Here is an 18,341-nt window from a genome sequence, read left to right as displayed (position 1 = left end):
TTTTCGTCGGTTGCTGCTTCATCACCACCGCCGAGCACATGAAGAGTAAAGAAAAGGCAATTTGTTTAATTGCTTTTACATTTTTAGGAAAAAAAATCACAGATATTTACATTTAAAAATACTTCATCTGGTGTCTCTACAGAGAATGAACTGTTCTGTCAAGTGTTGAACTCACTCACAGAGACATGCAGAGAGTAGATGAGACAGAGAGTCCCCAGCAATGACGGCAGAAGAGAACAGGAGGAGCACAGCATGATACACAACGAATATATTTTTGGTAAGTAAAAAGCAAGAAACACGTTAAGATCTTACACTTAGACTCGGGTAAAGTAAAATAATAGGAATTAGGCTAAGACAGGTTACACATAATGAGTACAGTGTGATAAATGTGTTTTCTTTTGTCGCAAATAAAAAAAAAAAATCATCTGGGGACAAAATAGTTGACAAAACCTACTGCATCAGGACATTCATGTTTAAAGTAAATGATTTCTCTCAGTAAAAACGTTATTCTACTGCTTATTACGAATATAAGGGGTAATCTGCCTTTATTGATGTTAATGCATTATGAAATCCTTGTTTCTTGGTACATATTGGGATTATCTGAGTAGTCTTGAAGAAGTATACACTGTTCATTATGGGAAATAAGTGAATAGTCGGGTGTTAAGTCGTAGATTGCAGTGTCAGACTCGGTGTCCAGTGTTTTTAGGCCAGAGGTCGGCTGGAGGGTGGACGGGTGATAGTGTTACAGGCTGCCGTAGATCCTCTTGATGGTGTCGCCTTCGTCCTTGGCGATGATGCCCTTCTCGATGTAGGAGTCGACCTGCTGGTCCATGAAGTCCTTCAGTTTGGACAGATCGTAGTCTGGAGAATTAAAGGTTTATAAAACCAGAGATTAGAGGAGAAGACCAAGATGGTTTTTTTTTTCTAAAGCTGATGCTGATCTTTAGGAATCAGGACAGTCAAAAGCTGATTTATATTCTACTGGATAAAATAACTAACAAAGTTGGTCAATTTCGGATTATTTCCATCCTCGATTAATCGTTTTAAAATGTTCATAGATGTTTTCCAAAGCTAAAACCGAAATTATGATGTTGTCTGGTTTTGCTTTCTTTATTTTATGGAGCAAAGAAATTGATTCATCGTCACAGACCTACTCAATTAAAATAAAAAAATGACTGAACAACACTTATGCGCTGTCTCCCCAATCTGCAATTTTCTATCTTCACTGTAATGTACTTATACATATTTATGTATATGTACTTAAACATGTTTACGAAAGTGTAAACAATCTCCAGAATGATCGAGATTTACTTAATCTCGGGATTAAGGAAGGAAAGAAGGAAGGAGGAAGGAAGATCATGAGGCTGCGGCAAAGATCAGACATCAAAAGCACCGTCTTCCTCGGACAGCACACCCAAACAAGCTGTAATCTGGCACGGTCGTTCATTATCGAAGGATTAGGGTCAGATGAAGCTGAATGTTTGTCTGCTTATAATATCGTATTGTGATTTAAATATCGTCATCATATCACACCGTGGACGGTTCCTACCCCTCGTGGCGATGAGATGAACAGTTCTAGTTCTACTCAGCTCTACACAGTTTGGTATCAGTCACGTTGTTTTCCATTACTATAATCCCTCCTCAACGTGGGCGCTGTCGTCATAGCATATTTCCGGTGTATGAATCATTAGAATCAGTTCATTAAGAATACTAATTCAGTACTTCCTGCATGACCAGAGCACTGAACTGAAATACAACTGAACGTGTTGTGATTCAGGCAGTGCTGTGGCTAAAAACACCAGACACCAGACAGATTATAGAAATTTCCTTACTAAACGTTGGGGATTAACGCATGTTTTCAGGATTGTTAAGTCTTTTTAAACTGAGCTACAGTTCGGCATTGTTCGCTTTGATTCCTACATCTTGGAACCTCTTAGCAGGCGCTAAAAAAAGGCACCAGGTACCAGGAACTATCACTAATGGAAAAGCAAAAAAAAAAAAGTGTCAAGTCGAGGCGAGTAGAGCTGTAACCGCATCATGGAAAAGTGCCATCTGTCTCACCGTAACAGATTAGTTTCAGAGTGCAGGCAAAAAAAAAGCTTCTCTCTTTCTTTCAAACGGACGAACGAGAAGATTCGTGTCACGACTTGTTGTGGTGACATTTTACAGCGGCTGCGATTTTACCGCACCGCTTCAAGGTGCAGCTGCTTTGTCGACGACCAACATGATGTGTGTGTGTGTGTGTGTGTGTGTGTGTGTGTGTGGGATTAACGCAACGTGATTAGAGACTGGACTGCTTCTCTGAAACCTGCCCCGTAACGAGCCCGAGAGCCAAAACCGGTATGAGGCCTCTGTGTCCATCTGGTCGCCCTCGGCTAATCTGTGCAGCGCGTAGGCGGACACACACACACACACACACACACACACACACACACACACACACACACGCAAACAAACACAAACACAAACACACACTGAGATTGTCCTAATGGGTGCTTCTAGTAGAGTAAACACAATAAATGGCCCATTGCCGTCTCTGTTACTATGACACTGTTCTTTTGATAGAAAGAGCCATTTGTTTTGCTGCACTTTGTCAGGAGAGCGACGCGAGAGAGCGGCGTGATATCGGGCTGTGCTCATGGTGGATCATTTCAGGTGCTCTGTGGGAAAATTGGGTGATTCTGGAAGCACGTCGTGACCCCTGTGTTTGTCTGACGCCATTATCTGTCTGTCTCATCTGCCCCGATCGCTGACAGGCGGGCGGGCAGGCTCCCGTTGTCCCAGACAACCACTCCACACACTAGAATGCTAATCAGCTGTCCTATATAATGCCTGGTGGGAGATGAGCATCAAACAAAAGTTCCCCGCTGCTCTGGCCCCTCCACTCTGCAGCACCACAGACCCAGTCTCAGTTACATATTATTTCCGTCTCCCGGTCTGAGATCCAAACACCAATTTGGGTCAAATGTGTTTTTTTTTTGTCTATTAATAATTCTTTTTTTTCCGAGTCACTTGAGGCTGATTCATCTATCGATTTACCCGGAATAAATCAGGCCAGTGAGCACGGAGAGAAAAATAACACTGAGCGGGAACTGTTTTACGTCCTTCTGTGATGACCATGAGTGCACAGAAGTCCTGAACAGCGAGAGTAGATGAGACGCTTCTCTTGTTTTGTGTCAAAACTACCACAAGTTTAGTTAGTTAGTTCAGTTAATGAATGCTTACATTTACTGTAGGGATATGACATACTATCACTACAAGATTGTTAAAAGCCTGTTTCAAAAAGAAATTGGTGGTTAAACCCGGGTGAAGCCACCACAGATAATACCAAAACTATAAAGCTCTCATTTTGTGGTTATTATTTTGCATATTTACACTCCTCTCTCTTTAAAAGGAGTTGATGATTACTTTAATAATCGATTAATCGAGTAATTGTTTCAGCTCTACACAGCGGTGTAGGTAATAAATGGTTTAATAAATTTAAAGGTGGACCAAAAAATGTGGTTTTAATTTGGGTGATACTGAGTTCTGATCATCCAAAAGAGTGTGTGATTGGGATTTCCTAAATTTAATATACACAAATATGATTATTTCTTTTGATCATTGATGCTAACTCCATTTGCGTGATCGTGTTGAGCCGGAAAAGGCGTTCCTCTGGCAAACAACAGAGCAGACAAAGCGTGTTAACCCGGGTTTTCGCTTGGAAATGGGATATCTATGGATCTAGGGTTGAATTTCTATTTCTTTGTTGTGTGTGTGTGTGTGTGTGTGTGTGTGTGTGTGTGTGTGTGTGTTCATAGGGACAGAGGTGGTGTCTTTGTTTTATGGAGATGAATCAGGCAAAGACTTCATCTCTGCAGTGGTGTCTCCCCGCAGTTTTCCACTCTAACCTGGCTTTGTGTTTAGCATAATGATGTCCAGGTGTGTACACACACACACACACACACACGCACCATATAAATGTCAAGGACCAGGTACTGTAGGTGCATCGTAGGGACCAAACAAACAGGACGTTATTTCTCTGAACAAAGTGGCTGTATCATAATTAATCAGGGGCAGACTCTTCCAAGAATAATCCATATTCATGAGATGTGGAGTGAAGAGTGTGTCCTGGTGTCCCATGTTCATTTTAATTGCAAATTAAGGGCAAAAAAAGAAAAGAAAGAAGAAGCTTAAAAGTGTATGTTCTTCAGTGCTTCGTGTGGCAGATGAAGGTTTAAAACATGAGGGTTGATTTCTTTTTCTAGCATCAATAATTACACTTAATAAACATAATAAATAATAATAATAATCATCTTTTTTTTTGTTTTAGTAAATACTGAATGTCTCACCGTCTTTGCCTTCTTCTTTGTTGTGTTTCTTTAGCCACTCGATGTTCTTCCTGATGGCCTCCAGATACGCCTCTGACTTGCCCGGTTGATCTAAATTCAGGAAAGAAATAATGAAAAGACAAAAGAAGGAGATTGAAAACTAATAATAATGTATTAGAAAGTAGACAACAATTGAATTTCACCTCTAGTCTGCTGATACAGTCGTTTTTACATCTTTTAAACTACCGAGCTGCTAACAACACTGATCCATCTATTTAAAAAAAAACAAAAAAATATTCTGCTGCTCTCATCAATAACTAAACATCCCAACATTGTATTAGTGAAGCATTTGTGCAAGATTTTGGGTTTAAGGATCGATTGGATTTAAAATGTTGTAATTTTGACAGTTTTTGGACCAATATCAGCACTAAATATTGGCTCATCCCTTTTTATTTACACCACATTGAGACTTGTTTTGTTATTTTTTACATTTCAGTTGCAGTGGGAAACTTCTGGCATCCGGGATTGTAATCCCAGGTATCTCAATACGACACAACGTGTGTGCAGTATATGTTAAGCACATTAAATGTGGATTATGATGCATTCTAAAAGTATTCTGTAACTTCAGTATAGGCATTACTCAGAGTTAAATAACTGTCCTGCTGTGCTGGTAATCTGGCTCTTGCGTGTTTTATTCTGACTCTTTTTTACGCGTGTATTCCTGTGTGTCAGATTACCGTTGGATGCTCTACACGACGCTGGAGCGGGACAAAGATTAACGGCGGCCGTGGCAAAGCTCGTGAGTGTGAAATCAAATCTAATACTTTAACAAACACACAGTTAACTATGATTGGCCGCGACTACACTGTGTTATTTATTCCCTGTCGGCACTGAAACAAAAAGGAAAGCTATTTGTGTTTGCTGTGGTAGTGAGTGGTGAAGTGGACTGACTGGTCTCAGATGAAGGCTGCTCCTCTTTGGTTGAGTCTTTGAGGTTCTCGTATTCCTTCTGCATCTTGGCGGCCTCGGCCTTGGTGTTGTCGTCCTCGTCCAGGTTTTTCTCTACGGGAAAAGGATATTTCTTAGTTGTTTTCTACTCATTTCTAAGCCGGTGCAATATCCTCTGTTTTTATTGTCCATTGTTGTGCAGTTACTGCAGCACAAGAGGAAATTTCCTGTGGGTCAACAGAGTTATCTTTGAACTTAAAATAATACGACACATAAATCACCGAAATGTCACGTTGACAGTTTAAAGTAGACGTGTTGTGTGCACTGTTGACTTTTATAGGTGCTGCTTGATGGATTTAGTTCTCCTCTAAAAGAACAAGGTTTGCTGTGGTTGTGGTTGTAGCCTTATACCGGTCTGGATGTGATATTTAAGTATTATAGCAAATATATGAACTTCCGATATCCGATGTTAGCTTTTTCAAATTTCCAGTAACCAGAGTTACACGATCATTTTCTGTCCAATGCTATGAAATATTATGTAAAGAAAATGAATGAATGCTTCACTATTCATCATCAATTCCCTTTAAATTTGCTGTCAGTGAAATACGTTCACTTTCAAGAGTAAAGGCAGCTATTTTACATAATCTACATCAGCTGAATTTATTCAATTAATCAGCCAAGTATTTGTTATTATACAAGTTTACTTTGTTCAAAACTCGATAATAGAGCTGCAACTAACGATTAATCTGTTGATTATTTTCTGGATTAATCGAGCACTTGTTTGGTTCATAAAATGAAACATGTTTCCTAAATCTCGAAATGCTGAAATGCCAACAGTTTTTTTCAGTTTTAATGATTTCTTTGGGAAATTGAGCGATGAAACCAAGAAAATATTTACTTTTAAGAAGCCGGAAAAAACAGAAAGCTTGTTTTAATTATTAAAAAATCGTAAAAAATTATTTAGAATTATTCAACGCTTTTCACTTGTTCGCCATCGACATCCGACAAAATAATTGTAAGTATCGTTAAACGTCAGATATTTACAATTATTTTGTTGGACGTCGACGGGGAAAACTTGGGGAACGAGTTCCAGACGGACAGCGACTCCAAACCCATCACTACTGTCGCTCCTAAACTCAGCAGCCAATCAGCAGGCAGCTTCCTAAGGCCCGCCCACAAATCAGGTGTATTTTTAATAAAAACAATGAAATACAATATATATGAAATACATTTTATTTACTTTGTGGAAAGTGTTGTTTGAAAACAGTCTGATTCCATAAATAATCGATTATTATTTATTTTAACAGACAAAGTTTAGTATTTTTGATTTCAGTATTAGTATTTTTATTTAAAATATTTGCGCATTGGCTCATATAAAGGTGTAAAAGCAGAATCTTATATTTCCACAGTTCAGCATTGAAATGCCAAAAGACGACATCACTGACAGCAGCTGTAATTGGAAACTCAATGTTTTACCGCACGTGTCACACACACATATAAAGGATTAACATACACAGGGTCAAGATCCCTCATCACACTTGACCCCGCTGCATCAAACAGGCGGATTTAATCAACACAGCATAATTATTAGTGAGGGTTATTTACTGTTGAGTCCGGTGAAGTCCGGCCCGAGAGACGTTCCCAGCTTGTTCTTGGTCTGCATGGCGATCACGGCATCCAGGTTCTCTGTCGTGGAAACAGGTCGGACATTAACTTTAGATTGAATTCACACCGCGCCGTCATTTCACATAATGAACTGAAAACCTCTCATGCTTTTAAGAGTCCCTCGCTGTTCGCTGTGTGACTCAGAGGCCGATTATCATGAGAAAAGGGGGCTTCGACTAATTCATTAAGAGTACTTTTTCCAAGTGCCTGACCTCGGCCTTGCTTTTTTTTCCACATTAGTTTATCATAATTTATGCATAGCATCCCGAACATTGAGGGGAGAATGATGCGGCATTAAAAAAAAAAACCCAAAAACACCATGACATTCACGATTCAATTAGCGACACAGCTTGATATTTTCCCCCCTTCGTGCTTTACACGTGTCTGACGTGAACGTTTGCTGCGTCACAAGTTTTTACTTTAAACACCTAAAAGCCAAAAGACTCATCGTACGCAATGAAATTTCAAAATCTAGTTGTGACACTGTAGACTTTTAATATTATGAGCCAGAATTTGCTAGTCATTTCTTCAATAAATCACCACACTTTTGTGATATTATCATTAAATATCTCTTCGCAAACAAGCTTCCTCTTAAAGTAAGTTTATTTATTTTTTAATCAGATGAATAATCTGCTTACAAATGTACAAATATGTGCTAAATTGAGTGTAAATGTCTTCAACTAGGCGTTTCAAAACGACGAGTTGTACATTTTGGCGTCTTTGCTGCCGACGAGAAAGTTACAGCACGCGGATGTGACGAGTGAGTGAGTGAACGTGGCAGGTGTCACAGGAACGGAAGCAGAGGTTAGGAAGAAATGAAGGTGGAAACTGGAGGAAGCAGAAGAGGGTGACGCAGCCAAGAAGAGAGCGTATGACTGCACAGAATATGGCAGAGAGACGAGGAGAAGTATTTTTTGACTTTTCTGTTTCTGGAAACAATAAGAACGACAGGAAGCAGAGGGAGAAAAAACAAAGGCTTGTGGTGGGAAACTGTGGAAAGCATAAATATAAAGGACATGGACACGGATCCGTATGTTTTGTGACTTCACCGTTCTTCTTTGTGTGTAATCCGGCCCGACTTTTCCCAGTAAACTGTCAGACAAAGATTAAAGATTCTCCTCATCACCGACAAAGCCCTCAATAACCTTGCCCCCCTCTCTTACCTCGCTGACCCTCTCTCCCCCCCACCCACAGTCTCCGATCTGAACACATCCAACCTCCTGACCCCCGTCACCAGAACCAAGCACAGAACATAGCACCTGTCTTTTGTTTTCTTGTTAAAGCGTCTCTGCGGGACCTGAAAAGTGCTATAAAAATCTGATGTATTATTATTATTATTATTATTATTATTATTAGAAGTGGTAATTTGTGGGTTTACAGAGAATTACAGATGCAAATTGCACAAAATGATCCAAGAGGATTATTTTCCACCTGTTTTGATCAATATAGTTTGTTATCTTTGTGTGTAAATATAACTGACTTATTTATTTATTAGTGAAGCGGTTTATTTGTTCTCTTGCTCGTGTTTTTTTTTTTTTCTTTCTTTTGTGGAACTGTCTCACTGTCCCTCGTGCTTCCTCCATATATTCAAGCTGCCTTCACCCACCTGTTATACACTGGAAACCCATTATTTCTTCCTCACCCACCACCCACTCACACAGGGACAGGCACCCCCTTCCTCTACATTACCTCCCCTCTATCTCGCTCTCAATCTTCCGTCCTGCATCAGCCTCGGGCAGATTAGCGTTGATTGACACTTGTGTGCATTCATCTGGATGACTCACTGGAGCATCGCAGCTCGTAGGGGAGGTGAGCGTTAAAATGTTGCTAGGTGATGGTGTTCTGTCCGTCCTATTATGTCCTCCTCACGAGCTATACAGACATAAGACCAGCCAGGGGTTGCCTAGGAAACTCACATCCTCTGTAACCGTATATGCCTTGTGTTTTTTTTTTTTTTTAAATGTTGTGATGGTGAATTGGTCAGCGATAATGGAAAAAACAACAACAGCCACCTGCTGCTGCTGCTGCTGCCGCTGCTGAGTGAGGAAGAACTGATTAACCCTTCTACAGCTTACAAAGGTCAGCCTTAATCATACTACGTGATTGTGGCTATTTCGGTGCGACGTACACGTCATGAACATAGTCCAGTGAGCTTAAAATTACAACTCTTATGTGTTTTTAGGCGAGAGTTCAGTCAGTTTCCAACACGTTGCAACCCGCTGTGACGTCATAACAATACACAATGCCCATTCTGAAGCCGCCATTTATTTTGACACTAACCCACAAAAACGTGAATGTTTGTTTGTAACATCAGTTAAAAACCGAATGCAAAATATCGCGATTTTTCAGTGTATGATGGGAAAAATATCGATATTCAGTGGATGTAGACTCAGATTAGCATTGTGTGAACTCATTTTAAGTTTGTTTGTATTTAAAAAAGTAAGCACTAAGGTTTTATACTCGTCAAATGCGACGATTGGTTGCATTTCTCTGTTTTATTTTCCATATTCCATGCTCAAGGAAGAAATACATCATATAAAGACTTATCTACTGTATTTGTTCAGACTGCCATTAAAAAACCATTTAAACACACACACAGAGAGAGAGAAAGAGATGTTAAAGACAGCTGTTCCTTTCAGATATCTGACCTCGTCACTGATTACCGATGTGATGGTCGGTCATAAAAAGCGGCCTGGTTTTGTCGGGGGCCCCCTGACACTAATCTGTCTGTGCAGGCTTCACGCTCCACTGCACTGGCTCCAGGAAACTAGCGCGCCTGAACACACACAACCGCAGTAATATATCCATAGATATATTATATAAGACATATATCTATATCTATATATAGATATATATGTATATGTAGAGATAAAGGAACATGTGCGTATGCTAATATGAATCATTGAAAGTGAAATTCTAAATTCTTTCATCCACGTTTAAACCAAAAATAGAATGAATGTACTACTATGTATGAATATATATATGTATATATATATATATATATATATATATATATATGTATATATACACATATATGTTAGCAAAACATTTTGTAAAAGTATAACAAAAAAACACTGAGACCATGTTTGTTTTTCAGACCAATTATTCACAAAGAACGTTTTTCTCCCCTTTTACTTCAGATTTATGGGTTCTTGTTATCAAAAAATCCATAAAATGTTAGGATTTATTTATCTAGGTGTCACAGAGAACAAAACAGACCTTTACAACGCACATAACACTGCAATTGTCAGAGTCACACGCCCAGATAATGTGTTTGAGAGTCTAATTACTATTGCACGTACAGTGTATTTCAACTGAAGCCAAACTGCTCCACAGCTGCCACCCACCCGCTGAAATTAGAGAAGAAGAAGCTTGTACACAGAAGATGAAGACAACCACAACAATGGTTGGTAGACAGAGCGATATGGAATGGCGCTTGATTTGGTACCAACCAGCAGCCACCAGCTAATGTGGTTTTGCTCTGTGACATCCATGTGGAACGGTTGCGTATTCAATAAATGGATTCGCCCCCTTGTGCTCGCACACTGGGACGAGGACTGGGATTAGTCCAAACTCAACTAAATGGAAATGGAAATCAGTCTTACCCAGATAGGACACGCCCTCCTCGGGCGTGATGGTGCCGTACTTCACCATCATCTTCACAAAGTCAATCAGCGTCTTCATGATGGTGATCAACGTCTCCCTCTCCTGAGCGTCTTGAGCTGCAACAAAAAAAACAAACCCCAGCAAACCGGGGAACACCTTTTAGCAACCTAATTGGTTACCGTGGCGCTAATGTTACCACATAGTGTTAGACCGTGGGGGTCATGATGCCAGCAGTATAAATAATTAGTTTGTTTCATCAGCACTTCCTCCCAGGGAAGAAGCATCCAGGGAAAGACAAGCGTTGCCTCATCTTTGAATGATATTGCCATGACAACAGCATCGATCTGGTCCTGTTCTTCATGTGAAGAGTCTTCTATCTTTGGATGGAGGGCGCTGTGAAGAAATGACGGTGATGTAACTCGTTTGTGTCGGCGTGTTCACCTGAGTCGAGGCTCTTGAGGAGTCGGTAGAAGTTGGGGAAGTACTGCAGGTCCTGGAGGCCGTCGTCGTCGCCGACCTCGTTGCCCTCTTTGGTATCTTTGTCCCAGGTGTTGTCGGGCGCGTTGGCGCCGTCTTCCTCTGCGTCCCTTTCCACCTCATCCTCGCTCTCGTCGTCATCCTCGTCGTCCTCATCCTCATTGTCGCCCTCGTCTTCGTTGTAACGGCGGCTGGGCGCCTCCCACTGGTCCTGGAAATGTCATCCATATTTATTTTATCCATCAAATGATAATAAAAGATCTAGTTTGATGATTTGACATGGGGGGAAAAGCGTGAGATCAAGAGCTTCGCGCCTCTTCCTGATTAAGTGACTGATCCTCCAGGTCAGGAGGTCTCAAACTTAAATGACCAAGGGGCCAATGGTCATCTAGTCTGGTCAGGAGTGGGTCAAGTAAAAAAAACACATCCATGTTTGATTGTGATGCCACAATAATGAGATTTGTGATGATTTTACAGAGTTCCAGCATAAAAGTGTTTTTTTTGTTATGGAATAATATCAAGTCCCCAACAAATAAACATATTTATGATGTAAAAATGAATCAAATATCAAAAAAACAGACAGAAATAACAAATTTTAACACCACAAACAAGCGTTTGAGACCTCTGCGCTGGGTCGTTTTCCTGAAATCGATTTGTTTTTCGGTTGCAAAACAAAGTCCCAATTTGTAGCCTCTCCAGATTTGAAATTACATCGACCCCATGTCAGTTTTGGAAATTGGAGGTTCGCAGATGTCCACCTGCAATCAGACAACCTACACTGGGGTCCACTCTTATGTGCAGTGCTCTATCATCTCTTTTCCTCCAGATGAAAACATGATTTTACAAAACTGACTTCGACTGAAGCGATTAAGACCACTAGCAACAGGTTTGAGAAATGAATTCTGCTGCAAAATAAAGCTGGGCTTGCCTAAGCACACGTTATGTAGAGACACAGGCAGTGTTTTGGTCATTAGACAGAATTCCTCTGGGGTCAGGGGAGCGGAGCTTTAAATATATCATCGATCTCTTGAGGGTGTTACCAAGTTTATGTCTGATTCCTGGTCGTCCTGCTCTCCCCTGGTCTCTCGGCCGTCGCTCTCCGTGTCCTCAATCTCGTTCTTCCTGGCGTTTTTCGTGATGAGATCCTGCAGAGCCTCGGCCACCTGGTACTCCAGCGTGTCCGCCTGACTGTCTGTGATCTACGGGAGAAGACGGGAGGGGGACAGACTGAAAAACAAGATGTACTGAAACAAAACAACATGCACTGAATATCTCATGTTGTCCCTGCAGCATCTGTGACACCCCGGCAGAACAACTTATTGACTGTCAGAGAATAGTAATTTACAACCAAGCATGGCGGGGGGAAAAAAAAAAGCACAGTGCACACGTCGCAGCTGCTCCTGGTGAGAAACCACGGAGTGTCGAGCGAGAGATAAAGCTCCCGCTGAGAAAATGTCACACCGCACGCGGCGCGACACCCAGCAGTGTGTGAAAATAACAAACTCAGAACCCACCAGGCCCAGTTTGAGCAGTTTGGAGACAATCCTGTCAAACACGCCTCTGTCGTCCTCCTCGTAGATCTTGTTTGCAATTTTCTGCACAATGTCCTCTGCTGTCAGCGGAGTCCCGTCCACCTGGTGGAGGCTCTCCGGGTCGTCTGAGAGGAGACAAGGCTCGAGTTAACATTTGTGAAGTGAGTCATTCGCAGAAAACCAAATAAATGTTCTTATTCCACCCCCCGCCTTTGACTTCAAAAAGCCCAGTTTATCTATTGGAAGTGTAAAATAATTGACTGCACATTCACAGTTAATTACTTGTATTACTTGTGTAGCAGATGCTGTACTTTAACAGTAACTGTACTGTATTATTTACATTACTGTATCAAGAGTATCAGAGTAGTTTTGCCATATTTGATTGATTTAACTGTCATTTTTCTGTATAAATTCCTTATTTAACTGCAACATTAGAGTATAAATGACTCGTATCACTGTACTTTCACTGTACTTTCTTGTAAAAATACAGTATTTTATTTCAAAGTAACTATTTCAATAGTTAACAGCAACATTACAGTAGTACTGCCTGATATTACTGTGATTTAGCAGTAATTCTTCTTGTATACATACAATAGTAAACTGAAACGTCACAGTAAAAGTACTTCAAAGTACTTCATACTTCTAAGATTTAAAAGTGATTTCCTGTATAAAATACATTATGTAACTGTACCTTTATAGTTAAGGTCATTCAGAAGTCATTGAAGTCATTACATGAACGCATTAGTCAACCTTGTATTTCGGTGATTTAGCAGTCATTTACTGTACAAATACAGCATTTCACTCAAAACTGAATAAATTATAGTATAGTGCCGTGTATTGCTGTGATTTAGCAGAAAGTTCCTCCCTCAAAACAGTGTAGGTGTTTGTAAAAATGTTCTTATGTAAAAAATGTGTTCTGAGTCCCACATAACATCTGCTTGGCTCGATCAATTTGACATGAGGAACTTTCAAAGTTACATAAATCCTTCATGCGTCCGTCTTTACTTTTTAATTATCCACTTCTCCATTCCCACAGATTAAACCAGAACTTTTTTACATCCAAAAATAAAAATACACATTGAACACAGAATGCTTTTGTCTTTCACAGACAGTGGAATCATCAGTGATCTACCTTCTAACGGCGAGGCCTATTCTTGTCTCGCTGTAGGATATTAGATATAAAACCTGGACTTGCTAATTTTAGACGCAGCGTTACCTGACAAGCTGTTTGTCATTGCCGGGCTGAGCTCGTGAATCAATGTTAGAACAGCACTCAGCTCTTTTTGTGTGTGTGTGTGTGCGTGTGAGTCACCTCGCCGCAGAGACGCTGCCGTTTCGCACTGACGTTTGGAGTTAAGATCAGATTACATGCTTACACGGTGAAATGTGTGCGGATCCACTGTAGATAAATGCCAAATATACTGAGTTTTACTGTAGGTAAACATTTGCAAACTAGAACAGACTGAGTGCATTTTTATCAAAGTCATTTTCTGATTATTTCTGGATGAGACGACGACGACGTTGAGGTCTAAAAACCAAATGCAGTGCACTTACATGTGCCTTGACAGCCACAGAGAACATAATCTTTTCCTCTGACATGCACGTGTCCTGTCTTTGACTCTGTCTCTCTCTCGCTTTCCCTCTGCATTTATCCCCATCACACACACACACACGTGTTCTGTCTGCCTACTCTTTGTTAAAATGTCTGCCTGGTGGCTCTGATAGTTACAGCCTTATTAATCTGTCAATTATTGACTTTATTTTCCTTTCCAACCTATCTTGTCATGTCATCTATTGTTTTTTGGATCACAAAATGTCAGAAAATGTTGCTCTGTGTTTCCCAAACATCCAACAATGTCTTGTTTTCTCATCAAACTAGATATGCTGCTAAATAACATTAAGGAATTAAGGGACAACCTTGATCATGCATTGAAATCTTAACTGGTATTAAATGTACAATATTTTGACAACAAAGCAATGTAACATTCACCAACCACTTTACCCACAGTCAGTGAGTGTACATGCATGTTAAAAGTCTGATTTTAGTCGGACTAAGAGAATAATTCAGTTCTCTTAATGTCAAGTAAACATGTTAGTCTGACTAAAATTGAGCTACTCTTAGTCGGACTAAGACAATAATTGAATTCTCTTCATGTCATGTAAACAAGTTAGTCCGACTAAAATCGAGCTAGTCTTAGTCAGACTAAAATAATAATTCAGTTCTCTTAATGTCACGTAGACACGTTAGTCCGACTAAAATCGCGCTAGTCTTAGTCAGACTAAGACAATAATTCAGTTATCTTAATGTCATGTAAACACGTTAGTCCAACTAAAATCGAACTAGTCTAGTTTTCTGTGACAAGGTCAACAGGAAACCGATTCAATCCTCACTAATTCATAGAGAGATACAGCGCCACCTATGGAGGCGGAGTCAGACGTGCACAGCCAATAATTCAATTTCATCCTCTGTATATTCAGACTCTGCAAGTTGTCTGATTGCCTGTCTTAGTCGGACTATGCCATGGCCTGATTACGTACTGAGTGCGTGTCAGTGCATGGTGACTGGTGTTCATACCCTGGTACTTGTCGTTGTCCATTCCGTTCTTGGTGGAGTCGTAGTCCTCAGCCAGACGTCGGCTCTTGGTGGAATCTGATTCATCAGGAACGTATTGATCCTCCTTCTCCGCCGGTGCCACAGTTGTGTCTTTTGACTTCTGGCCATCGGCCAGCGACTTGAGCAGAGTCAAGTCATCGCGCTCCTGCTCCGACTCTGTGTCCTTGGCCGCAGAGGGACGTCTGCTCTCTGAGAGACACAGAACCATGAAACCACGGAAATATAATAAGCAATGATGAGACCAACTCCTCTGACATCAGTGTGGCTCTAATACAGTTGTGACTTGTCATTGCAGAGGAGGCCTGCTTTACTGGAAGAGGTGTGGTAACATGAATCCAGTGAGCAAGCGGAAATAAAGCCATTCATTGATTGGGAATAAGGGTTTCCTCTTACCAGCTGACTGGACTGCGGCCTTCACGCTGTCCGCCTCAGCAATCTGCGGGGAAATAATGGACATTGAGCAAATCATTTCCACCCAGGATGTCCACTCAGATTAATAATGTTTGCTATTTGTGTGACCATAAAGTCCGTTTGGCAGGATATTGGATGAACAAATTGTGCTGTGGTCTCACCTGCTCCTGTAGTGGTTTTTCCTCTGTCAACTCTCTTATGTTCACAGTTTTATCTGCAAAGAAAAATAAAATGCCTGCAATTAATAATCTACCATAATCTATGTGTTTATAATGTTAAATTGTGTGTTGTTTTTAAACATGTGTATGTCTTGAAAAGTGCTCTACAAATAAAATATAGTATCACTGTTGTTAATGTTGTGTTGTTTTTTGTCTCTATAATGTGAACGTCGCCCTTGCCGGCTCGCCACAGCCAAGGCAGAGCTTAATCGGATTATCAAAGAAAAGATTAAACTGCGGTGAAAATAGAGCAGGCGGCCTGACAACAGGCAACCAGGCGCGTTAAAAAACAAAAATCAGTCTCCTGCTGAACACAACAAGGCACTGCTTCCTAAGTCCTCTAACTTAATTTAGATCAGAGATCATTAGGTTTACACAGACACCACAAAACCTGGAACAAAAGACAAAGACACTTTTAGTTCTTCATGTGTGCAAGTTTAAAAAAAAAGTGTTCAATGTGAGTTTTGCAGACAACGGCATCATTTAACAAACTTCTAACACGGCACAGACACGTTAGATATTTGAAGATACATTATACAATTATAAAACTAGTAAAAAGAACGAGAATTAAAGTCATAACAAACTCAAAATGAAAACAAGTACATAACTAATTATACGATATCTGCTTGATTATAATCAGAATATTAATTGTGTAGTAGCTTGTTCTCTCACTCAAAGTGTCCTTATTCTTTTTTGACCTTGTTGTCCTTTTTTTAAATTCGCCTTCTTTGTTTCCATTTATCCCTAAAACGTCTGTAGCGATTGTTACAAAGATGCGATAGTGGCCTCGTTCTTCTTGCGTCCAACAACAAACTCACCGTGGGCTGAAGCTGTAGGTGTGGGGAAAGCAGAAACCTGGCTCAGCACAGTCACAAGTAAAAGCTGGGAAAGGACAAAAAGGCCGACGTGTTTTGACGCCATCCTGAAACAAGGGTTGTCCAGGTGTGGAGACCTCTGAGCTCTGGCTTCTCCTCCAGAAGAAGAAGAAGAAGAAGAAGAAGGAGGAAAAAGTGCTGAATGCGTGGACAGCTCCGCTGAGCTCCAGCCGCCCGCTGGTGCTGAAACTGCCGCGGACGCTTCACTGGAGCTTGTGTGACGCCGTGTGTGACGCACAGGACGCGGATGGAGCTGAGTGGATCTCCGGCTGCTGCTGCTGCTGCTGCTCTGGAGCTGCTGACGAGCCTCTGCGCTTAAAGCAGGTCACCTTTGTGTAATTATAAGCAGATAAGCTGTGAGGCTCTTCGCGGCCCCGTGTGAGCTGCAGCTTCACCTGCCAGAGGCTGTAATAGAGCCCCGTCCAACAAGACCTGCCCCCCTCTGTCCTCACCGAGGAGCAGGAGGAGGAGGAAGAGGAGGGGGAGGAGAAGGAGGGGGAGGAGAACACTGCAAGAAGTGTCTTACCAGGATATAACAGCACAACCTGATGAGTCCAGCGTAGGGCTGCAACTAATAATTTATTTTATAATTTATATACATATACTGTATGTATATATATATATGTATATATATATATATACATACATATATACATACATATATATATATATATATATATATATATATATATATATATATATATATATATATATATATATATATATATATATATATATATGTATATATATATATACATACATATACATATATGTATACATAAACCTACTCAACAGACTGACTGAGATTGATTTCAAAATATCAAATAACCATAGCAATCCTAGTCCAGAGACCTGATTATGTCTGGATTATTCAGTTATTCTGTTATTAGTTATTACCACAACAGCCTTTAAAAAGTAGACGTAGTCCTCCAGGTTGCCAGATGGTGTCCTTGTGGAAATAAAACAAATACAAAAACTGAGCACCACTTTTTAATTGGATTTTTAATGGTTTATTTGACTTAGTCAGTCCTTTCATCCAAAAAGGAACATGATTGGAAATGAATGGATAAGAGGTTTGTGATGTTGCTCTAACAGAAAGATTTTTCACTTTCCTGTTTGTGCTTTTTATGCTTTTGCCTGGTTTTCCTTTGGCGTCTGTTGAGCTGGGAGTCGGTTGCTTGTTAATAATAGAACAGACTCCATTCCCTGAGGCGTACAGGAGCACACACAAGTCCAGTTCACATCGGTCAGTCTACAGATGATAAAAATGATTATGCTTTACGAGCAGCCTTGGTCTGGTGGTAGAGCAGGTCATGTTCCAACAGAAAGGCTGTCGGTTCAAGCCCTGGTTTCATTCACCTAGATGCTGATGTGTCCCTGGGTAAGGACACCTAGCGCCCAAGATGTACGTGGGTCGTTTTAACGCCTGAATACGTTTTTAAATCAATTAATGCCCCTAGTGGTAGTATAAATAACTGCAATCTGCTACAACACAAGTGTGACTTAAGTTAGGTTAGGGTTGTCAGGGTTGGACAGTAAAAAATAAAATAAGTACAACTACTGTGTGTAAACGTCTAACATGGAAGTCAAACCCACAACAATGATAATGCATTTTATTTTGAAGCGCCTTTCAAACGCTCAAGGTCACTTTACATCTTGTATAAGAAGATAAATTAAACAAGTAA

General features: G+C 40.5%; 1 protein-coding gene and 1 long non-coding RNA gene across 2 annotated transcripts; one reads left to right on the top strand and one right to left on the bottom strand.

Moving 5' to 3' along the window:
- Positions 1 to 253: 253 nt before the first annotated feature.
- scg3 (secretogranin III) lies at positions 254 to 17,082 on the bottom strand. Its single transcript, XM_044029968.1, has 12 exons — positions 16,600 to 17,082; positions 15,725 to 15,777; positions 15,546 to 15,588; positions 15,114 to 15,341; positions 12,521 to 12,663; positions 12,047 to 12,205; positions 10,971 to 11,217; positions 10,529 to 10,645; positions 6,864 to 6,944; positions 5,262 to 5,372; positions 4,332 to 4,421; positions 254 to 861 (listed from the first exon to the last, which is right to left on the bottom strand). Exons 1-12 carry the CDS (start codon positions 16,700 to 16,702, stop codon positions 743 to 745), a joined length of 1,494 nt encoding a protein of 497 aa, XP_043885903.1. The 5' UTR covers positions 16,703 to 17,082; the 3' UTR covers positions 254 to 742.
- On the top strand, positions 4,415 to 15,879 carry LOC122772203. The gene is made up of 3 exons (XR_006360755.1): positions 4,415 to 4,847; positions 5,043 to 5,109; positions 15,448 to 15,879. It is a non-coding gene; the product is annotated as an uncharacterized LOC122772203 (long non-coding RNA).
- Positions 17,083 to 18,341: the final 1,259 nt, after the last annotated feature.

This window comes from Solea senegalensis, linkage group LG7 (assembly GCF_019176455.1).
Source record: "Solea senegalensis isolate Sse05_10M linkage group LG7, IFAPA_SoseM_1, whole genome shotgun sequence".
In the NCBI taxonomy this organism is placed as follows: Eukaryota; Metazoa; Chordata; class Actinopteri; order Pleuronectiformes; family Soleidae; genus Solea; species Solea senegalensis.
This window is presented reverse-complemented; position numbering and strand designations above follow the sequence as displayed.

Coding starts and splice junctions, on each gene's coding strand:
- scg3 (XM_044029968.1), bottom strand. CDS start 16,702: ATGGCGTCAAAACACGTCGGCCTTTTTGTCCTTTCCCAGCTTTTACTT. Junction 12,206..12,520: donor AACTGCTCAAACTGGGCCTG/GTGGGTTCTGAG, acceptor CTTCTCCCGTAG/ATCACAGACAGTCAGGCGGA. Junction 6,945..10,528: donor GGAGGGCGTGTCCTATCTGG/GTAAGACTGATT, acceptor TTTCCACGACAG/AGAACCTGGATGCCGTGATC.